This window comes from Halichoeres trimaculatus, unplaced genomic scaffold, assembly GCF_033239565.1.
Source record: "Halichoeres trimaculatus isolate MK-OKI-2021-1 unplaced genomic scaffold, fHalTri1.1 fHalTri1_scaffold_16, whole genome shotgun sequence".
Taxonomy (NCBI): domain Eukaryota; kingdom Metazoa; phylum Chordata; class Actinopteri; order Labriformes; family Labridae; genus Halichoeres; species Halichoeres trimaculatus.
In genome coordinates, this window is record NW_027437194.1 from 28,641,501 (window position 1) to 28,665,212 (window position 23,712).

Here is a 23,712-nt window from a genome sequence, read left to right on the forward strand (position 1 = left end):
AGGTCGTCTTTCACTAAAATATTTGATAACAACACAATCCGATTGTGGTTTAGGGTCCTTGTTGGGGCAAAGCGGTCAGAAAACCTTATGTTGGGACTTTTCTAAATGTGTCATTAACAAATATGTTGATACAGACAATGACAAACTGATATTTAGATTTACTTTTTCCATTTTGATAAGTAGCTGTATCCTTAAAGACTCTGATGGTGATTTAGTTGCTATTAAAATAGCTCACAGTGATACTTACCTTGACAAAAGTATTACTCTGTTGAAAGAAATAAGCAATACCCAAAACTTTCTGTGGAATGAACCTTTAGGGTCAGCACACCATTGGGCAGGGGAGTCAAATTTGGGTTGCATTCAGATGCTGGTCCCACCAATCCAAATAGCATTCACTAACCAACCACTACTGGGGCTGTGCAATGTAGCAGCGCTGGGTAGTTGATAGACAGAAAAGGCCTTTTCCCATCCCATAATCAGCAACCTTTAAATTCACAAGGACGGCCATCTTGACTCAGTTTGTTTACTGCGGGCCAATCAGTGTAAGGACTTCTCTGTCTAGCTCCACTGCGAGGTCCTGCCCATTCACATCGTAAAGCTACAGGGCAAATGCTAACCATGTCTGCTGCCATGCCATTGGAAATCGCAGTGGAGACACCAGCGCCATGCAAACCAATCATGAAAGTCATTCATCTGTTGTCATAGCTACCAGGACACCTGGGAAGGAAGTTTATTTGCTGTGTGTCGTGGAGCCATTTGGGGTCATATTGGGGACTACTGCTGTGTAGTTTGTCATTCATTCAGTATTAGTTCCTGGAACTGCACTGCAGAGAACTCCGGAGCACACTGATGAGCAGTGCATTGCATCCAAGGCTCAGTCTTTGTGCCATGCGTGTACGCGTTACAGATAGGGGGAAATAAAGAGGAGGGGAAGCAAAGGGTTGTGGGTAATGGGGCAGTGCAACATTCAGTGCCCGTCTCCACTGAGTATAAACGAGGAGAGGGCTGAGAGTCAGGCAGAGGTGGACTCACCCAGACCAGGCTCGTTCAGTGCACTGTAGCGCTCCCTCAGGGCGAGGGGGGTCAAAGTTCGCCTACGCTCCTCACTCCCAACCACCTGAAAAAATACACACAAACATGAAAATCACCTCATTATAGCATCTGAACCAAACTCATGCCTCATCTCTGTGTGACTGTCTGATAAGTGGCCTCTGAGACATGATGACCATGAAGAGCTTCAGTCGCCTGCTGCTATGGTTACAGCTGACATTGTGCCTGATACTTAGTATCATTCTGTCATTCTTTAGATTAGAAGGGTCATGTGATGCAAATAAACAGGGAGTCTTCCTACCTTAAAGGGCATCTATTAATCCAAAACTGTAATACATCCCACAGAGCCAAGTGTCAAAACTTATTGTAAAGGTCTCCAATTAAAAAAAAGGTCTGTTATTTTCATACAAACCAGCAGTGCCACGTTCTTTTACACTTTTTTTAAAGCAATTATTAAGCTGAAGCCAGTGTTTTTATGTTTTAGCCTGACTTTTAAACCAGTCATTAAAAATAGCATCTTCTATGCAATTATTTCAACATTTTTTTCACAAAGGGTGCATTAATTGTACAGTGGTGGAAAAAGGAATTTAGACACCCTAAAAGTTTTGAACAATCTCAAAAAAAAAAAAAAAAAAAAAAATCTGCAATATTTGTGGAAAATCTTTTTTGCATATCTAAAGGTGTGGCTGCATTAGAGGAATTAATACACATTATATTTTTCTCTTAACTATTTATAAGAAAACACTTATAAAAATAATAAACCATCTTATCATCACATTATTAAGTCATCCTGTCAGCAGCAGAACGCTGATCTGCTCTTCTTGAACTACTGTTTAATTCTTCTAAACTCTTTGGTTTACACTTTGAAACAGACCTACAGATAATGTGTCCTGGCTCTATTTCTGAGGCTGGCAGAAGTCTCTGTGCGTACAAGTCTATCCAATGAGGTCAAAAATCAGGAGGAAAGGCTTTTCAGGTTGCATCCAAAGGTAGGTGATTCAACAAACAGGTGAACAAAGCTTGTGAGCGTGAATTCTGCAGAATTCAGACTGACTTCACAAAGACAAACACCACTTTTAAACAGTTTCATAGGGGGGTGGCTCCACACCCTCTTCTTAGCTTTACCAATGGTTTGGTTTTTAATAGTGTCCAGTCAGATTACAGATGCATGGAGCTCCACCCCTCAACTTTTCTTTACGAACATTCAATTCTAATGGTGTCCCGTGCTCCTGAGGCCAAGTTCTCCAGGTCCTGGATGTGCGTGGAAAGGCATTATCTTGTTGAAACATTCAGTTTCAAGCTGGAAAGTGGGCTCATCTGACCTCAGGGTCTTCTTTAGTTCCTGGCTGACTAGTTCTTGCTAGAGGTGTCCCAGTCCCATATGATATCGGATATCAGTCCGATACCAGCAAAAAAACAAGTATCGGTATTGTATCGGAATGGATCTAAAATCTCTGATATAAGCAGTTTCTGTTACCCATTGGGTCAGTTTTTCCTCATACCTACTGTTGCTGACTACTGTTCTTTGTTTGAATAATATCACTTAATCAAGCCTTTTCTTACATGACAGACATACTACAAAATAAGTAATAAAAGTATGCATGTTTAATGCTGATATTGTATCACATTAATATCGGTATTGGCCAATACTCAATGCTGCAGTATCTGTATCATATCGGAAGTGAAAATGTAATGTCAGGACATCCCTAGTTCTTGCCAGGCAAACCTCTGTCAATCACTGATCAGGGGCTTCTTGACAGCCTTGTAGGACCTTGAGCCTTGATCTAAAGTGGGTCATGTATAGTATGTGTGGACCAGTGGACACCAGTTTGGTTTGACCTCTGCTGCTGACGCTCCTGTGATGTCGTGTGGTGGTTTTCCTACACATGTGGATCAGGATGTAGTCTTTCTTAATAAAGAAACCCCTGGACAGATCTTGGTTTGTTTTCCAGGCTGTTGGTTGGTCTGTGTTTCTGCAGAGTGGATCTATCTGCTGAAGGTCTGCATCTGCACTTCCTGTCTGAGAATCTGTATCCTCAGGCCTGTCTACAGGTACCAAAATGACCCAAATACTCAACATTTCCCATACATTTCTATGGACCCAATCAATTTGAAGTTTTTAATGTCTTTATTTTGGGATTTGTTTGATTATTTCGCTGTGACTGCACTGAAAGAAATTTCACTTAAAGACCCAAGAGTGATTCTTAAAGCAATGTTTCACCAATTCATGGGGTGTCTTAAACTTTTTTCCACCACTGTACACATCCATCATTAGTTGTAAACACACACACAAACACACACAAACAACTCCCTACCTTGACGCACGGCGGCATGGTTATGTTAAGGTTACACAGTACATGCTGTGTATCCTCGTACTTGGTGCACTTCCGCAGAAAGGACAAAAAGCCAATGGCATCCTTGTTACTATCTCTGACCTAAGAGACAGATGGAAGACGGAGAGGTGGAGGAGGAAAGAGAAAGCAAAAGACAAGAAAAAAAATGGAAAATGGACAGAGATAATAGAGGAAAGAAAAACCCATCAGAGAGAAAATACAACAAATAAAAACGCAACAAAAGATGGAAATAGGAAAGTAAGAGAGTGGAACCAAAAAGTCAGGATGACGGAGGACACAAAGGAGAAGAACAGAATAGGAGAGAAAGAAATGAGGAGGAAAAAACAGACCAAAACAGGTATTAGTTCCCTCCACAGGATCTGGAGCATGTGCCGCACTAACATGGGACGAGAAGCAGGGGGAACAGGGATGGAAGCAGTCCACAGGCAGGCGAGAGGGAGAGATTTACCTGCACATTTACCTGGACGTCTGTCAGACCAGACAGATACAGAGTGACCGTGAGAGAGAGAAAGAGAGACAGTGAGACAGACACATACAGACAGGCAAGGCCGCAAGATAGGAAGGCAGGCAAAGAAAGTGAGGGTGTCACAGGACATGCAAACAATTACCCAGGAGAGCCGAGAGCTAAATAGGTAAGTTGTTTGTTGCTGGGCTACCATTATGAAAAGATATTTATCAGAGACTTCATCTGGCTGATAATGAAGAGTGGTGTGTGTCACACCGACAGACACACAGAGGTAGACAACAGACAAAGAGCTGGATGACTTTATCCAACAAAGAAAAAGATGAAAGCAGACTAAAAAAAGAAACATGGATATGAAAACAGGACGGACACAGAAATGCAAACACTGTAAGAATAAAGGTCTTAGTCATCTGTGCAAGAGAAGGGTTCAAAAATATTAAGAGAGTTTAGAGGGACAAAAAAGAGCAACCTGACACCATAACTGAATGACAACTGAATGCATGGACTACACCTACAAGGACATACTTCTAATGCAATGTAGTGTTTGTTATACGTCACTGATCAAAAACTGTAAAATAAAAATAAAATAAAATGAGAAAGATGATCAAACTTTCACATTAAGAAAAAATAATACGAAGACATGGGAAACACTTGACTGAACTGAGAATGAACATACTGACAGACTTACAGATGTAAATGTGATTAGCTAATTATCATTATGAATACATTTTTTTATTGTAGTAAGTATTGGGTATTGAACGCGTCAACTTTTTTCTCATCACATTTATTTCCAAAGCTGCAATTGAAATAGAATTCCTACCAGACATTGGTATTAACTCAAATCATCCACACATGAAAAGAAATCACAACGTTCAGGTCCATAAATAATAACTATGTGGAATTAAGTACGATAACACAGGAAAAAAGGATTGAACACACCATGGAAAGGCTGTATACTTTGGCAAGGAAATGCACCATACCACCTGAAATCTGTCAGTAATTATTACTGGAACTTCCAATTAGTGCAAACCAACATCAGCTGGGCTAGAGCAAATTGATGGTCCTATAAAAAAGGTTGTTTTTTCACCAAGCAGTTAAATACCACACACCTCATGATGGGTAAAGGCAAAGAGCTCTCTGAAGACATTCACAACCTGATTGTTGCTCAGCATCAGAATGGAACTGGTTACAGACTTATATCAAAGCACCTGAATATTCCAGTCAGCACCGTTGGGGCCATTATTCACAAGTGGAAGAAGCACCACCTTACCATCAACAGACCACGCACAGGAGCTCCTTGAAAGATATCTGACCATGGAGTCAGAAAGATAGTCAGAAGAGTACTCAACAAGCCAAGGACCACCCTGAAAGTGCTCCAGAAAGACTTGGAGGCAGCAGGTACAATTGTTACAGAGAAAACAATAGGCGATGCACTCCACCACCATGGCTTCTTTGGACGCTCAGCCTGCAAGACTCCATTCCTCAAGAAAAGGCATGTTGAAGCTGGTTTAAAGTTTGCTAAACAGCATCTTGACAAGCCTGTAGAATACTGGGAGAATGTTGTCTGGTCAGATGAGACCAAAATTGAACTTTTGGGCTGTCATACTACATACCATGTTTGGAGGAGAAATGGCACTGCACATCACTCAAAAAACACTATACCAACAGTGAAGTTTGGAGGTGGAAGCATCATGGCATGGGCTTGTTTCTCATCTCATGGTGTTGGCAAACTTCATATAATTGACGGAGCAATGAATGGAGCCATGTATGGGGAAATTCTTGATATGAATCTGCTGCCATCCACCAGGTTTCAAAAAAAGAAAATCAATCTGTTAGAATGGCCCAGTCAATCACCTGACTTAAATCCAATTGAAAATTTGTGGAAAGAACTAAAGAAAAGGGTTGACCAGAGGGCACCAAAGAATATTCCAGATTTAAAGACAATCCGTGCAGAGGAATGGTCCAAAATCACACCTGAGCAGTGTGGGCCATTAGTTCAAACATACAAGAAGCTTCTGGAAGCTGTCATTGCAAACAAAGGCTTCTCCACTAAGTATTAGATGAGTCTCAGTTAGCATGTTCAATATTTTTTTTCTGTCGTCGTACGTAATTCCACATAATCATTATTTATGGACCTGAACGTTGGACCTGTGTGGATTATTTGAGTTAATACCAATGTCTGGTAGAAATAAATGCGATGAGAAAAAAGTTGACACGTTCAATACTTATTTTCCCCACTGTATATGATCATAATTGTCTTTAGTTTTAAGATCTGACCTGATGATAGTGCAAAACTGTGACAATGTTCCTTCTTCTACACTCTAAATTTTACAGATGTGGCAGAAACTCGGTGCTGCTGTGGTCCTGCATGGATACTGAGAGGACGCAGTGCTGTACTGTTGTCTAAACCTGTACTTTCTAACTGTGGGACAGACTGGGAAAGTGCCTGACCGAGAGGAAGGACAAAAGCAAACACACAAGAACCACCATATGAAGAGCAGGTGAGTGCCCAGGAGGGAAACTGACTGCCGAGAGGATCCTTGACACACTGAAACCACCAACTGAACAAACAGCACCACAGTACAGTATGAATACGTAGCATGTGATAGAAAAGCAGGCAGATGGATGGTGTCATGGAGACAGACCTTGACAGACACGGGCAGCCTGTTATCTCTGAAGGCCTGGAAGCTGAAACTGCGTGGCTGCTGGGTGGCCTTCCTGATGGGCACCAGGTTCCCAGAACACTCCAGGTGCAGCGGCATGCCCTCCATCAGCTACAGAGAGAGTCACATGGTGTTGGCGGTGAGGAAGAAATGATATTCGTAAAAACAGTTTTAGTATTGATCAGTCACAGTGTGTGACCACTGGTGCTGTATCACTCTCAGCCCAATCATCTCTACACTGTTAAAAAATGTAATTTTACAGGAAATGGTCTGTAATTTTTAACAGACTTTGCCTGTTTATTTATAAAACAACAAAATGCTAGTAGATTTACAGACATTTTCAGTAATTTTACACAGTCCAAAAAAATCTGAATTTTGTGGTTATTAATCCTTGGTTTTAAAGTATTTTTTAGTTTTTCAAAAACATTATACAAAACTGTAAAATTACAGAAATTATCTGTAATATGCCCTGGGAGCTCAACCCTGTACCCTCCTCATGGTTGCAATTCACTGTTAAAAAAAAAACAGCAACTGCAAAAAAACAGTAAAAGCACTGGCAGCAAAGTTTCCAGACAAATACTGTAAAATTACAGTCAAACGCTGTAACATAGAAGAACTTAAAAAAAAATAGAAACTGTAAAAACACAGGAATTAATTGTTTTTGATTAGAGACAACTTTTAAATCACAAAAAACCTCCAAACAGAACAAACTGCTCTTCTCCTAAAAATACTTTCCTCTCATGCATCACTGGTCATTTTGTCCACCATCAGTTTGTGTCCTAAATTTTGCTAATTTCCTTTCTTTCTCCACAGCAAAGTCGTTTTTATTGTGACAGTGCTTGTAACCATGAGTGAGGAGGACACACTGTGAATATAAGATTAGAGGTCGACCGATATGGGTTTTTTGGGGGCCGATGCCGATGCTTTCCAAATTTGGGCAGCCGATGCCGATATGCATAGCCGATTTTTCCATTTTGATAATCAGGCCGATTGTTAAATAAATATTTATTTATCACATTTTTGTGAAACGCAGCAATTTCTGAGCAACTGAAAGAAATCTATTACAACAAGTCATGTCCAGTCCTCTGAACATTTATTCAGCTTTCAAAACAATGAAATATCTGAGTAAACACACAATGTAACAAGCAGTAGTAAACATTCACACTCTTCTTAAAATGTCAAAAAAGAAATTTAAACGTATTAATATTATTTGAACAAAAGTATGTAATGTATCCAGGTGCTCATCTTTTTTGTGCCTGATCAAAAATTGCGTCATTTTATACAACAGATCAAAAATCGGCTTTTTAAAAGAAAATACGGCCGATAGCTGATAGAGACAAATGTCCAAATATCGGCCCGATATATCAGAAGGCCGATATATAGGTCTACCTCTATATAAGACCCTGCTGCACAAGGGGCACAGCATGTTTGTGCTCCCCGGCGCGGACCAGTTATCTGTGCTCCAAGGAGCGGACAAGCTGTCTGTGCCCCACGGGGCGGACAAGCTGTCTGTGTCCCACGGGGCGGACAAGCTGTCTGTGCCCCACGGGGCGGACAAGCTGTCTGTGCCCCACGGGGCGGACAAGCTGTCTGTGCCCCACGGGGCGGACAAGCTGTCTGTGCCCCACGGGGCGGACCGGCTGTCTGACTGTAATTTTACGGTATTTGTCTGGAAACTGTGCTGCCAGTGCTTTTACCATTTTTTTAACGATATTTTTCTTTACAGTGAACCACTCACTCAGTGTTAGTTTCTTTTTCCACCATAAGGAAGCACTGGAGCTTTCTGCTGATACCCACAATGTGAGATATGAATCAACCCATCATGACTCACTCTTAAGAAACAGCAAGTAACTGGTTTAAAGTGTAGAGCTCCCAAACAACCTGTGAATCACTCCCCCTGTCAGACATCTGTCTTTGAGGATGCCATGACCTCTAATGATTCTCATTTTGTGACTTAGTTACCATTCACTGTTTCTCTAACCTCAATGTCTCGACTGCGGGCCACTTCAGTGAAGTTTTCGTGCAGCTCAAGTGTTTTGTCCATCTTGTCATCCGTCATGCAGTAACAACGCAGCCGTCCCTCGCGAGCTTCGTTCATCTTGGCGAAAATAACAAACTTGGCCATGTATGGAACAGCCATCAGCTCCCGGTACAGCAAGTTGGCAAAGGTCACTGCCTCTGCTGTGCGCGGACAGTCTGCCAGCCAGAATCTGGATTGAGCAGAAGAAAAGGTTGAGCATAATGTGCAAAAGAGAGGAAAAGAAGCTAACTGGAAATGTATCTGAACAGAGGACTCACCTGGCTGAAACATTGGTTGTGAAGTTTGCACAGTTGTGTGCGTACATCAGCTTGGTGGTTCCTGTGATGTCCTCCCACTGAGCTGGAGCTGTGCCTCCTGAGACACAACAACCACCAAGAGTCAGTTATGCCCTGCTAATGTCACCTTTATACACCTTTAAACTGCACATTCTGTGAGCACACACAAAGGATGTAAAGGAACTCAAACACCATTATTTGGATGAAAATGTCTGTGTCTTTCTATCAAGTGCAAAATGGATGCTACCAATGACGCTGCAGAGCAGACGCAAGCTGGTGGTATCACCCTCTCCAGCATCCCGAGGACTCTCCCTCCAGGAGGGTGGCAATGGGATGCGCAACCCAATTGGACGGTGAAATTTGCGTCGGCGTGGCTCGATGGTAACCACTGGGCTGAAGGTCGCCTGGTTACCAAGCTGCCGAGTCAGCAGCTCATCGGGGATGGGCTGTGCCTGTGGAGGTGGTGTTAGAGGTAAAGGTCATAACAGAAAGATGCCAGAAAAGACAGTTTAGAAGACATGAATCAGAAAAGGCTGGATAAATAGAATGTGGAACAAAGTTGAGTACAAACAATTTACGAAAGCTGAAGAGTAGGCGGTTGCAAAGGATAGTAATTAAGCAGAAAACAAGAAGAGCACAAGAAAGAAATCAGAAAAATAACACGTGCAAAAGACTGAAACATCAAACTCTCAGCCATACTCACACATGCAACCAATTCATATTTCACACCTGACCCAACTCAGATCAGTGCATCAGCTCGGTCAGTGTGGCTCACAACTTAAATCAGGGAACTGAGGGGTGATGAATGGCTGGATAAAAGGAAAACATAAACAGAGCAGCATAAGGCAAAGCAAAACTCATGCAGTTTCCTTCAACAGCATCAATTCTGTGACATATCAGTGCTTTGACAGACAATGTACATTGAAGTGGCAACAAAAACTGAAATGTAGAACCCATAATCCTGCATAACTGTTCTGTTATGAAAAACAAAGCCAAGCGGAGGTGTGATGTGAAAGGAGGATATCAGCACGAGTGTTTGCCAAGCGCCCATATGTGTGTCAGTGGAGGTCTGGATGAGTGACAGTCAGCCACAGGTTTGCCAAAAGCTTCTGTTTGGCAGGATGAGCACCACGTGTTGCGAAGGCTAATGTCCAAATATAGAAAAACAGAAAGGTACAGAAATGTATGACAGGCATGCTCTTCAGACTGTGCCACCTTTTCCTTCAGGGTGCACATGGATGAGGATATAACATGAGAAAACTAAACCAGAACTATGAGACCCAGATTTAGAAATTTTTGGTTGTTTTACATGGAGGATACTAAAATTATTGTTTTTATCAAAGCTTTTTCCTCTGCCTTGAAATATGTAGGGCTCAGCTAAAAGAGATGATGATGCTTCAACAGACCAAATATTATAGAAGAATCATTATGATAAACAGTACGAGTTTGTTTAGATAATTAAAATCTGATAAAAAAAAAACACCAAAACACTCCTAATGGGGTTAAGAAATGCTAACTATGAGAAATAAAAAGCCTCCTAGCTTGTGTTTAAGCCTATTGCTTGTGTTTAAGCCTTAAGCTCATGTGTTTAAGACTTAAGCCTGTGTTTAAGCCTTTAGATCATGTGTTTTAGCCTTTGGCTTGTGTTTTAGCCTTTAGCTTGTGTTTTAGCCTTTAGTCTGTGTTTACGCCTTTAGCTTTTGTTTGAGCCTTTAGCCCGTGTTTTAGCCTTAAGCTTGTGATTAAGCCTTTAGATCATGTGTTTTAGCCTTTAGCCCATGTGATTTAGCCTATGGCTTGTGTTTTAGCCTTAAGCCTGTGTTTAGGTCTTTAGCTTGTGTTTAAGCTTTTAGATCATGTGTTTTAGCCTTTAACTTGTGTTTAAGCCTCTAGCATTTGTTTAAGCCTTTATCTTGTGTTTTAGCCTTTAGCTCATGTATTTTAGCCTCTAACTTGTGTTTTAGCCTCTAGCGTTTGTTTTAGCCCTAAGCTTTTGTTTAAGCCTTTAGCCTGTGTTTTAGCTTTAAGCTTGTATTTTAGCCTTTAGCTCGTGTGTTTTAGCTTGTAGCTTGTGTTAAAGCCTTTAGCTTATGTTTAAGCCTTTAGCTTATCTGTTTTAGCCTTTAGCTTGTGTTTTAGCCTGTAGCTCGTGCTCTTTCTCTCTCCTGTTTATCTTTGTTCTGCTCTTCTGTCCTTTTTCTGTCTGACAGTTCGGCTCCAGTGTCCACCATCACTACAAAATTAATCACAGAAATCGTTTTGAGCAAAGAAAACACAGATCTCTCTTCTCACTACTAAACTTCATCAGCCAGCATGGCATTATCGTAGAGACATTGTTGTGTCATAAATCAATCCAGTCCTGCTCGACCTGATTGGGAAGCTGAGAAATAGCATTTAGAAATAACCAACATTAATGCTGATATTCTTATTCTAAAGTGTGGATAAGAATCAGGCACAATAGAGACTTTTTCAAGATCACTAGGAAACTCCTCACAGTCCCTATAAAGTGGCTTCAAAAATAAGGGCAAAATATGATTTCTAAAAGCATTAGTTAAAGTATGTTAGCTCAGGTAATGTATTTATATAACATCATTTGTTGTTTGTCCCAGAAGTAGAAAGTAGAAATAAGCTTATACTTATAAATGCCACCCTTAAAAGTGAAATGCTTTGTCTTCAGAGACTACCAAATAAAAAAATTAATTCAACATTAACAACCATAAAATTGAAATAAGAAAATCAATAAAGTCACTACAAGTGACGTTCAGGATCATTGGAGAAGCATTGATAACAGCTTGAGTGTGAGAAGTCTGTTAAACTACAGTATGCTGGGAGTCAGCTGTGTGATTCAAACACCTGTTCTCATTCAATTCTAAAAAACACCAGGATCAGAAACACTGTGTTTAATCAAAAGAGCAGTTTTGTTTCCATCATCGTTTTCATCCCCTCATGCACGGATCTCTGGTCTTTACCTGCAGTCCCAGTCTCACTCTCTTGGTGACGGCTGTCTCGGGAAAGATGGCCTCAACGTGGGGCACAAGTTTGCTGGTCAACCTGCCACCCTCCGGACCAATCAGATCACTCTCCTGCTGTATGCGGGAGACCACTGCAAAGTAGAGTGGGAAGTCAGTGGAGATGATCCGACGGATTCTTTTCTTCTCCAGCTCATCTTGACTCTCCAAGTCTGCACACAGGATGGGGGGAGAAGACAAAGAGAGGAAGGACAGAGTTAGAAACAGTGAGAACAATAACTGACAACACAAGAGTAGAAGAAAAGAGCTGCTCATAAACTCCACTTTGGAATTACTCATGTTCAGGAGAAATCGTTGTTTTGTAACTCAGGGTCAATCATCAAGACTCTGATGACTCATCTGAGACCATGCACAGTTGCAGAAACAGTCATCTGTTACCCTCATACTGACCTTCATCCATGCCATTCAGAATAGTTTCCAGCACTTCATCACCATAGCGATTTCGATGTTCTTTCCAGACTGAGCCGTTTTCACTGCGGAGGACCACCAGTTCTCTGTCCCCTCGGCCCAGTGAGGCAAAGTGCGGGATTTCCACTATGACGGGCCTGTGACAGAGAGGGAAATCTGTGTGAAAAGTTGTTTTCAATCTAGTTTCAGATCTATCTGGTAGTTACCAAAGAGTAGGAACAGAAAGCCCAATGCATCCATTTAAAAACAAAAGAGGTGAAAACAAACAAAAACAAGGTGTTAAATTCAAATTCTGAAGCCACAACAGTGAAAAAAAAAATCACACAAAAAATGTTATAACCAGAGCAAGCTCTCCTTTGACAGCATCAACCTGAGATGTGCCAAACCCTTAATGACCACTAGATGGTGCAATAGTTCTTTATTTAAAATGTCTTTCAATCAAACGCATTGCATCTTTATCAATTGATTTGTCACCTCACCGTCCATCTTTCATTGGTTCTCTCTCATTATTTGATTTCAGCTGGCATGCTAATGATCTTTAAATAGCTTTGAAAACATTTCTGAAACATTAAGGGTTTAAAAAAATAGAAAGAAACTGATCAAAAAGACCGGATCTGGGGAAACATCAAGTAACAGTAAATTATTCAGAATACAAGGTGTTGCTGGTAACAGTATTACCCACAAAGAGCAGAGTGTGAAGAATGCATGTGGTTTTTAATCATGCAAATTTATCTAATGCAGGGGTGGCCAACCTGTGGCTCGCGAGCCGCATGTGGCTCTTTGCCTTTCAGTGTGCGGCTCTTCGATCCATTAATAAAAAATAATATATATATATGTATATATTGATCCATTCTTGGGTGATGAGATTGATACTTAAGTTTCGGTTTCTCTTTTCTACATGTACTCCTCTCAATAGCTCATGGACATACAGCTATTTAGATAGATAGATAGATAGATAGATAGATAGATAGATAGATAGATAGATAGATAGATAGATAGATAGATAGATAGATAGATAGATAGATAGATAGATAGATAGATAGATAGATAGATGGATAGATGGGAATGTATTGCTTTAATTTAATGTCATATCGTTTATGTCTGAGAGGAAGCATGTCAGTAAGACCATGTGTGTGATGTGGCTCTTTGTAGTACCACAGTGATTTTGTGGCTCTTAGTCTCTGACCGGTTGGCCACACCTGATCTAATGAATCAAATCAAACTTTGACCTACCCAAGAAACTGCATACTGGATGGCCCAAGGGATATAATACGGCTGGCCAGACCCTCCCCCTCCACCAGTGGAGGTGGGGTGGTCAGTTTCTGAGGTTTGACCAGACGGCAGGTGATGCGTGTCGGGGCAGTGCAGGTTCGAGGAGGGATGATGACCCGCAGGCCGTGGTGTCTACTACCTCGCATTGAGCCTCCTCGAGCATCCACCATGAAACTCACCAGGAAGCTGAAAGTGGAAGAGGGAAATAATGAAAACATGAATGATTCAGACACTCATCACTCCTCTCTGTGTGTTTGTGTGATCAGGATCAGCTGGGAAGTAGACAATCAGGGACTGAAGATGCTTCCAGCTGAGTGAGACTGAAGCACATATGTGGTTTAGTCAGAAATGGTTCTGACTGTGTTTACACTTTGTGATTCATAAAGTGGACACCATATCACATCGTGAGTGCCCTTTTTATTTGATTTCCTCAATATGGCAGGAGAGGACGGGCCATCTGGAGCGCTCACTAAGTGGAGCACGAACAAGAAACACCCTGATGAAAGACGCCCCATGCTGTTTGATCCTGCACAGCACAGACAGCTTCATACAGGTGTGTGTGTCTGTGTGTGTGTGTGCGTGAGAGACTCTGTGTGTGTGTGTGGTTTGTATTCAGCTGCTGGAATGCTGACTCATTGTGCTGTGCATATATTATGACTAAGCAGACTGATGATTGTACAGTTAAACTGTTCTGTCTGATAGAAAACAGAGCTTAATGGTTTTCTTCTAGCGTTGTGGTAAAATGGGTTGGAGATTAGAGCTCTGTAAATTTGTGACCTAAATCACCAGATACACAAACATGTCAGTTCCTTTTTAAAAACATTTTCTCACAAATTATGTCAAAAAGGTTTTGTTTGACTGATTGTTTCAACAACAATCTAAATCTCATTGCACACCTTTCTTTTTGCAATGCTTGTAATCACATTGAGCTCTCCTCTGTGTGGTAATCAATAATTCATCAGCAGCACAATTTCACAGCCTCACATTATGTAAATGAAGGTACAATGATGGCAAACAAAAGGTGTTTATTAGCTGACCCCGTGTGAATAGGACTGGCCACAGGGCTGACGTTATCTGAAGTCTCCGTAGCTGGACTGCTTGGGATCAGGGAGTCTTCGTCATACTCCTTTGGCAGCGGGACTGGGGTGTGCTGAGGTCAGAGAGGGAGAGACAGGCAGTGAAATTACCATGACTGAAGATAGACAAAAGCTACAGAACGTTACAGTGAACGAGGGACAGACTGAGAAGAGATAGTAGTGATTTAAAGACAGCACACTGAAATGAGATCGACCGACCCAGGAGAAGGACAGAAACAGGCAGGGTGTGAAAGGGAGAAGGAGAAGAGACAGTCTGAAGCGAGGGAACAGGGAGAAGAAAGTCAAGAAAGAGAAGCACTAGAGACAGTAGAGAGTTTTTAATCCTGTTTACTTTCACAACATTAACATCTGTCTTAACGTGGATACAGAAACAAATGTTTCTTAAACAGACACACAAACAGAGGTGTCGGGTAACTAAGTAAAAATACTTTGTTACCTTACTTAAGTAAAAATTTGGGCTTTTTATACTTTACTGGAGTAGTTCTTTTTTAGCAGACTTTTTACCTCTACTCTATATTTTCAAAAAAATATCTGTCCTTTTTACTTCCTACACTAACAAAAAAGCCTTGTTACTCCTGTTTCCTTTCAGCTTAGAAAAAATAAAAAAATAAAACATAGTTTAAATTTATATATATATAAATATATGAAAAGACAGAACTTTAACATGTGTTGTAGTCGGGCTCATAGCTACAAAAAGAAACAGTCAGTAGGGTGGCTGACAATAAGATGACTCTTGTTCTTTGATATGTCTGCATGTGACTGTGTGTCAGTCAAATTAATATGGTGATTAACTGAGTAATAAGGAATGTTGCACAGGAACTTTCATTAAATATGTTCTCCCCATTACTGCTTTAAATGTAGTAATTCAAAGATTTACCATCAATTTTGTCTTAAAAGTACTGCTTTAAAATAACAGACTGGCTGACGCACATTATGTACAATACAGTTTTATACTAATATCACAAACTGGGATTTCATATCTATACATTACAGTTATTCATAGTTCTTAAAGTTTAGGGTGAAGTTAAATAAAATAAATGGTGACAATTTGTAAGTGTGCACATCCCCCTCTACCCCCCTCCCCTCATTGAGACACCTCAGCCTGAAAGTCTGGACATGCCCCTGCACAGAGACACACAGTAACAGTGTGTTATGAAAGCTGACAGACTTTCAGGTTTGATCACCAAAAGCTGGAGGAAAACTTATCAGTTGATTTCTAAACAATGAGGGGAAAGATAGACAAACTAAAACTTCTGTCCCAAAGGGGACAGAAAGGTGAATCCTGTATGAGCGCGAGGAGTATTAACGATCAGCTGATGCAAAATACATGTGAGTGTTGGAGCGCAGCACTCATCATTACAGTATCCACAAACTGATTAAGATGAAGGCTGAATTAAATACATCCCACACAGAGTGACAGAGGGAACTTATGCCGCTGAATCTCATTAATCCAGACATAGTGAAGAACGGAAGTTTTCTCCGCGGCTCACGGGACACTCAGGATATGATGAATCATTACAGCATAAAAAACACAGAGGTAGATGATAACTGTAAACACTGGTGAATGATTGCAGGTAGAGTAGATTTGATTTCCTCAAGCCTCTTTTCCAGCCATGGTCCGCATTGGTCTATAATGTGCGAGCTATGGGGTGGAACTCCATCATCCGTGATGAGGAGTCAGTCATTTTTCTGTTATTTTCAAGATCTACTGGGGAAGCTTCAAAGATTGACCAGTCAATCTATCGACAGGTTGGCGACCTCTGATGTAAGGGAAACACTGTGGGTGTTGTGGTACTATCTAAAAAATTAATCAAACATTTTAGCTAGCCAAGATTAGTTTAAAGCAATGTGGCCCTTGTGTTGAGCATTGGCCAACACTAGGTGCTCAAAATTTTTCAATATTAACATTTTAACGGAACTTTATGGTCATTATGGCCTTCAAAGTGCACTTAAGGCCCCTGTGGCATGGCCTAAGCTTTTGTCCTTAATGGCATTTTTCCCCTTACATTACTTTTATACTTTAAGTAGTTTTAAAAACAGTACTTTTACACTTTTACTTATGTAAAAAACTCAAGTCGATACTTTGACTCTACAAAAGTCATTTTAAACCCTACTATCTATACTTCTACTTGAGTAATGAATGTGAATACTTTTGACACCATTGCACAGAAACAGCAAGAGTCAAACCTACCTGGTCCAAAAGTACAGTCTCTGGGGACACACAAGGGATTCTGGGGATTGCAGGAGAATATGGCCTGAGGGAGAGGAAGGCAAAATAATGTTAGACAAGATACAATGGTTGATTTATGCAACCACTCAATGATCCACTTAAACCCATTTTACATCATTTATTATGTAAGGCCATCATGAATATGTGTCACAAGCAGCACAAGACTCTTTATCTGCCGTCACCTGGAGCAGTTTTTTATCCAGCAACACAAATGTGGAAATGTGACTTACGTGGTCCCCATGCCTCCCTCGAAGTCTCTGAGGGTTTTCTTTGGGGAGAGGAAGTCATCATCCTGGTCTTTGAAGTCATCAAGCTTCAAATAGCGCGCTCCATCCATCCCAAGCAACTCGTCTCCTGAGGGCAAAACAAATGTGTAAGACATGGAAATAGGAATGAAGGAGATGAGACAAAAATTGGCAAAAGAAAGGCTGCACACAGAGAATTCAGAGAGAAAAGGACAAGACCAGGGAAAACAGGGCCAAATGACGCTGATGTTAGCTCTCAAGTGCTTGTTTCAGTGAGAATGTCAAATATCTGCCAATTGAATTTAAACTTTCTGCGTCACAGTTAGACTCTTTTTTTCTATAGTTTACTCAGTCAATTCATTCAGAGCAGTAAATGTTACGCAACCATCCTCCCCTTCCCTTCATCTTCACAAAACCACAGAGAAAAGGCCACAAAGCAATTTTAAATACTTGAGTCTTGGCAATGGAGACAAACCGACAACACTCAGAGCTAATGGAAACCAAAGCAGTGAAAGAACAGGATCTGTAGGACAGCGAGTATCAGGACGTTTCAGGACACTGCATCGACGGCAAACTGCAAGGCACCTGGTGACAGCTTTTTTAGTGAGCATGCCCAGTAAAGATGAAATCACAAGTGGTGATGGTTGATTCTGTATAGAAGAAAATGTTTCAATCACTAAGGAGGAATGGTTTTAAAAAAATAGTCAGGACAGCAAGAGTAAACAAGAAGCCACGGACAAAGCTGAGTGGTTAAGACACAGTTAACGTGTACAGTGGGGAAAGTAGGTATTGAACGCGTCAACTTTTTCCTCGTCACATTTATTTCCAAAATTGCAATTCAAACGAAATTTCTACCAGACATTGGTATTAACTCAAATAATCCACACATGGAAAGAAAGATCTGGAATATTCTTTGGTGCCCTCTGGTGAACCCTTTTCTTCAGTTCTTTCCACCAATGTTCAATTGGATTTAAGTCAGGTGATTGACTAGGCCATTCTAACAGATTGATTTTCTTTTTTTGAAACCATTTGAGAGTCAACTTTGCCGTGTGCTTTGGATGGTTGTCCTGCTGGAAGGTCCAGCCACGTCTCATCTTCATCATCCTGGTGGATGGCAGCAGATTCATATCAAGAATTTTTTTTGCCAACACCATGAGATGAGAAACAACCCCATGTCATGATGCTTCACCTCCAAACTTCACTGTTGGTGTAGTGTTTTTTGGGTGATGTGCAGTGCCATTTCTCCTCCAAACATGGTATGTAGTATGACAGCCCAAAAGTTCAATTTTGGTCTCATCTGACCAGACAACATTCTCCCAGTATTCTACAGGCTTGTCAAGATGCTGTTCAGCAAACTTTAAACAAGCTTCAACATGCTTTTTCTTGAGGAATGGAGTCTTGCAGGCTAAGCGTCCATAGAGGCCATGGTGGTGGAGTGCATTGCCTATTGTTTTCTCTGTAACAATTGTACCTGCTGCCTCCAAGTCTTTATGGAGCACTTTCAGGGTGGTCCTTGGCTTGTTGAGTACTCTTCTGACTATCTTTCTGACTCCATGGTCAGATATCTTTCAATGAGCTCCTGTGCGTGGTCTGTTGATGGTAAGGTGGTGCTTCTTCCACTTGGGAATAATGTCCCCAACGGTGCTGACTGGAATATTCAGGTGCTTTGATATAAGTCTGTAACCAGTTCCATTCTGATGCTGAGCAACAATCAGGTTGTGAATGTCTTCAGAGAGCTCTTTGCCTTTACCCATCACGAGGTGTGTGGTATTTAACTGCTTGGTGAAAAAACAACCTTTTTTATAGGACCATCAATTTGCTCTAGCCCAGCTGATGTTGGTTTGCACTGATTGGAAGTTCAAGTAATAATTACTGACAGATTTCAGGTGGTATGGAGCATTTCCTTGCCAAAGCATACAGCCTTTCCATGGTGTGTTCAATACTTTTTTCCTGTGTTATCATACTTAATTCCACATAATCATTATTTATGGACCTGAACGTTGTGATTTCTTTTCATGTGTGGATTATTTGAGTTAATACCAATGTCTGGTAGAAATTTTGTTTGAATTGCAGCTTTCGAAATAAAAGTGATGAGAAAAAAGTTGGCACATTCAATACTTATTTTCCCCACTGTATAAGAACGAGCTCTACAGGAAAATAACACATTTAAAAGAAGAAACAAGAAATACCATCAACAAGTACAGACAGAATAAATACGATTAGATGATGAAGCTTGCATGGAAATATGTTGTTGAAGTTACTGAATACTGTAGATTAAACTCTGAATGCCTTACAGAGGAAAGACCAGTGCTTTTACTGTGCGTGTAGTTTGCAGAGGAGACTCACAGCTGGGGCACAGCGTGTGTATAATGAGCCTATTGATCAATTAGGCTGTAGAAAGTAGGAACACTCAGTTCTACAACTGCTGGATGGGAGGGGATCAGTTTGTGGTTTAAATGCTGAAAACACTGGAGTCAGCCATGAGCCCACGAACAGATGTGTGCACTGAACGCTGGTAAAAGAAGAAAACGTTTTGAGAACATGCCGATGAAACACAGACACAGTCTTTTTCAAAGGAATCTCTGAGTAACAATGACCAAGGACAGGATGGATAAAAGAGCGAACAGGGCTGGCACTGAGAGAAGAGTCAAAGGAAGTGATTAAAAGACAGTTAGAGACAGTTAGAGACACACAGAGTGAAGGACAAGTGTGTTCGCAATGAAGGCACAGATTCACTATAGCCACCAAATCGGACACGAGCAGAGATACAGACACAATCCTACCTAACGTTAGCTGGGCAACCCCTATAAAACAGATGGAAGAGGGTGTTATATAACAGTCATATTCAATAAAGCTCAAATACAAGGTGCTACATTCAAGTGTCAGTGTACCTCCCTTTCGTCTTCTACTAAACAAAGAATCAGAGCTGAAATTTTCCAGTCAATACTGTGAAGATGAAGTGTCTAATGACTGAAAAACCTACCTTCATCCTCTGAAACATCCAAAATCTCATCCACAGTCTCAGGAAAACTCATCCGATGCTTTTCTGTGGTGATCTGTGGAAAGCAGGAGGAGGGAGAGATGAGAGACAAGGCATAGACAGACAGCGAGGAGGCCGAGGAAAGGAGAAGAAAGACAGGCTGATAAAGTAGAAATGCAGGATCAATTTAAAAGCAGGTGATGGAGCAGAACCAGATCAAAACCACTGTTTGATCAAACATTAGTTTCATGGCGTGTCCAGGCTACTTCTTGTGCGTAATGGTGTAACCATGTGAACAATGCGTGATGTGTTGCTCACCGCGGAGACGGACTCCTCGGTAACCAGTTTCAGCACGTCAATGACAGAGATATAACCCAGCCGCTTAGCAATACCAAGGGGAGATGTCCCATTCTATGCAGAGAAAGATGAGAAACATCACGCAAAATGTTTCCATGTATCTGAACTGTGTAAAAATCAAAACAAAACAAAAGCTTCTGATACTTTTTATAGAGGCGTTTCTATAAAAAAGTACACTCACATAATCTGTTATCTGCCAAACAATGTCAGAAAAGCCTGTTCTATTCATTTTTGCCAGAAAACAAAGTAAATAAAAGAGCTTTGAAATCAAAAAGCAAATGACTGCAGGTATGGTGTGCATTAATTTCTCTTTTTTAAACTCTTCACTTGTTTACAAAAAGAGTAACTGCAAAATTAGACTTTAGAAATGTTTACAGTAACTTGTTATATAGAGGTGAGTGTTAGCCATTCTCCAAAAGTGACATTAAGGGATTAAGTGATACAAGAGTTTGTCTCAGAGCAGGGATCCCATTCATTAAACAATGCAATCAATCTGTACTCAAGGGGTAAAGATAAACACAGAAGTAGCATGTGCAAAATATGTCACAAAACCATTTACACACAAAATTTCTTTTCTTTTAAAACCACCTGGGACGGATCATCCTTGGGCCCCACTTTATACCATGTTTAAAATAATCCAAAGATTTGATATTTGATTTGATAGTCCCTTAGGATGATGATAATGCTCAGTTTTATCACTTTTGCAGAAAGAATAAAACTATCATCTGACTTTACGTCAACCACTCATCTGATGCACTGTTCTACCTGCCCCCCAAAACCAGCTCTATTCAATTAGTGGTCTGCGGGCCACATGCGGCCCAAAAGCATCCCTCAAGTGGTCCGAAAGCAACTACCAAGTGATTGGGGTTTGAGTCCATGACAAAAACATCTTTAACTTACACTGACCAATTCTTACAAAAATTCCATCATTATTACGAATATTGACTGCAACACCTATAGTAACCTAGCAACTAACCAGCAACTTACAACCAGAGCTGTACTACAATAAAGCAGACTAGCACAGCTAAAGAGAGGACCACAGCAGCTTGACTCTGCTGCTAAAAATGTGCAGCCCAACTCATGTCCTTAGTATAAAAATCTGGCTCAACCAAATTTTTAATTGAATAGTTTGGGTTAGACTTTGTTTACCAATCTGCACATTCTTCTGTCAGGTTTATTCTCATTAATGAAACCTTACTGTGATAAACTGTTTACATCACATTCACACCTTGTTCTGGGCATATGCATTGTTAATAAATGGAATCCCTGATTTCTTTGTAAAGTATGAAATTTGTTTCAAATAGGAGCTAAATAAAGTTTAAATAAGTGAAATATTGATTGTCTCACCGAAGTTATCTCATTGGGTTGGGCTCCATGCTTCAACAGCAGGGTGACGATGTCGGTGTGCCCCTGCTGGGCTGCCTGGTGCAGAGGGGTGTAGCCCATCTTGGGAAAAAAGGAGGATAGTCAGACTAAACATGGCACTCAGAACCAGCAGTGTTTCTACCTCACAGGACAGAATCAGCTCACTTCAAAACATCAAACTGGTTAAAACGTGTTTATCAAAGTTTCGTTCTTTCCAACAGTAAACAACAAACAAGTAAGCAAAAACACATGTCCCATATAGTTGCTGTCTATCATCTGACTGGGGTAGAGTCCTTTACCCTTGTCTTGCTATTCACTTGAGCCTGCTGCTGGAGAAGGAACTTCACCATCTTGATGTTGCCATAGTGACACGCCACATGAAGGGGCGTGTAGCCCATCTGTGAAAATGTTTAGAAACAGATGACGACTGATCAGTAGCTTGATTCATTCTTCTACACGTGGATACACACAATCATATTAACACTGATTTGTTGAAACATTAAATCTAGTTTCCTATTCCAAGAATGTGTCACTGTCATAGGTTTATTCATATCAGCTGATAACACCATCTCTGCATGTGTAGCATGTGTAGCAGTGGGGCTGGTGTGAAACATACTCTCGAAGCAGCGTAAACTGAGGCTCCTTGTTTGACCAGTGTGTCAGCTATTCCAACGTGCCCTTCCTGAGCGACAAGATGCAGAGGAGTCAGGCCGTTCTGAAAGACAGAAGGAAAAAAAATAGACGTGAGGGACAGATGACTATTTTTTTAAAATGTGTTCCCACAGTAGAACCATTTCTTTAACCATTCTGACACAGTACCTTGTTTCCCAGATTGACATTGGCCTGTTTGGAAATGAGCAGCGCCACAATGTCGGGCCGCCCCTCCTGTGAAGCCAGGTGTAGGGGCGTGATGCCTTGGAGGGATTCTGCGTTGGGTGTAGCCCCGTTCTGTAGCAGACAACTGGCCACCTCCATCTGGTTCTGCTTGGCTGCTATATGCAGGGGAGTGTATCCATTCTGTAGACAGAGAAACATACAAACACACACTTCACGGTGGGCTTTGACCTTTTAATGTTACATTATAAGACCTAGATTTAAATGTCACGAATCCAAAAGAAATCACGTGACTGGGTGATAACTATCTTAAACTTATTGGAGCTGTAGTTTTTTATATGTGTGTCAACGATCAACGATGCGCTTTGATCGTCTGCTTGTGCCAGCATGAGCACACACATATGTGAGCTTCTTACTCGGGCAGTGCTGTGTGCAGATCCTCCCTTGCTGACCAGGAGTTTAACAACATCCAGGTTGTTGTGATGGACGGCCACATGAAGAGGTGTCAGACCGTTCTGTTAAACACACAAACATACACATGTACACATATATAAACCCAAGGACCAACAGGTACACAAAGACAAATACACACAGAAACACATGTATATATGAAACATGTACCACGTTAATCCACCAATCAGCTGACATCCCAAATATTTCTCTGAGTGACTACATGAATTTCTCCGTCTGCTTTGTAAACACTGCTTTATGATTTTTATTCTGGTGTACTTCAGGTGAAGGGACTACAGACAGCACAGAGTGACTCACCTTCCCAGCAGCATTCGGGTTGGCTCCTCTCTCCAGAAGGAGCTCAGCAACGTCCACCTTCCCGTATTTGGATGCCACATGGAGTGGAGTGAAGCCTTTCTGCTCAAACACAAGCACAAAGCAAAGATGTTTTCTTTGTTAATTAGTGCCCAAATTAACACATTGATACAGATAAATACATCATGGTTAATCTGATTAATCTGATTAAAGGTTTTAACACGATTAATCCATCTACAGCGCAAAATGAGTCATAACCCCTGAAAGGTCTCCAGCAATGTGTT

At 41.0% G+C, this 23,712-nt stretch overlaps 1 protein-coding gene across 8 annotated transcripts in view; it reads right to left on the reverse strand.

Annotated features, from left to right (window-relative positions):
- Window positions 1–23,712, reverse strand: part of ank1b (ankyrin 1, erythrocytic b) — a 123,863-nt gene that overhangs the window by 19,942 nt on the left and 80,209 nt on the right. For 6 of the 8 annotated variants that reach the window (XM_074690450.1, XM_074690449.1, XM_074690444.1 and 3 more), the window contains exons 15-35: window positions 23,432–23,530; window positions 23,080–23,178; window positions 22,649–22,846; window positions 22,446–22,544; window positions 22,129–22,227; window positions 21,812–21,910; window positions 20,426–20,518; window positions 20,111–20,183; window positions 19,911–19,931; window positions 17,113–17,236; window positions 16,844–16,907; window positions 14,593–14,705; window positions 13,517–13,741; window positions 12,266–12,420; window positions 11,816–12,027; window positions 9,094–9,298; window positions 8,829–8,925; window positions 8,512–8,740; window positions 6,513–6,641; window positions 3,366–3,485; window positions 1,033–1,117 (exon numbers count right to left, since the gene is read on the reverse strand). In XM_074690450.1, the coding sequence (XP_074546551.1) occupies window positions 1,033–1,117; window positions 3,366–3,485; window positions 6,513–6,641; window positions 8,512–8,740; window positions 8,829–8,925; window positions 9,094–9,298; window positions 11,816–12,027; window positions 12,266–12,420; window positions 13,517–13,741; window positions 14,593–14,705; window positions 16,844–16,907; window positions 17,113–17,236; window positions 19,911–19,931; window positions 20,111–20,183; window positions 20,426–20,518; window positions 21,812–21,910; window positions 22,129–22,227; window positions 22,446–22,544; window positions 22,649–22,846; window positions 23,080–23,178; window positions 23,432–23,530 (2,638 nt within the window). The remainder of the gene's footprint in view (window positions 1–1,032; window positions 1,118–3,365; window positions 3,486–6,512; window positions 6,642–8,511; window positions 8,741–8,828; window positions 8,926–9,093; window positions 9,299–11,815; window positions 12,028–12,265; window positions 12,421–13,516; window positions 13,742–14,592; window positions 14,706–16,843; window positions 16,908–17,112; window positions 17,237–19,910; window positions 19,932–20,110; window positions 20,184–20,425; window positions 20,519–21,811; window positions 21,911–22,128; window positions 22,228–22,445; window positions 22,545–22,648; window positions 22,847–23,079; window positions 23,179–23,431; window positions 23,531–23,712) is intronic. The other 2 variants (XM_074690447.1, XM_074690446.1) reach the window with 2 other exon arrangements.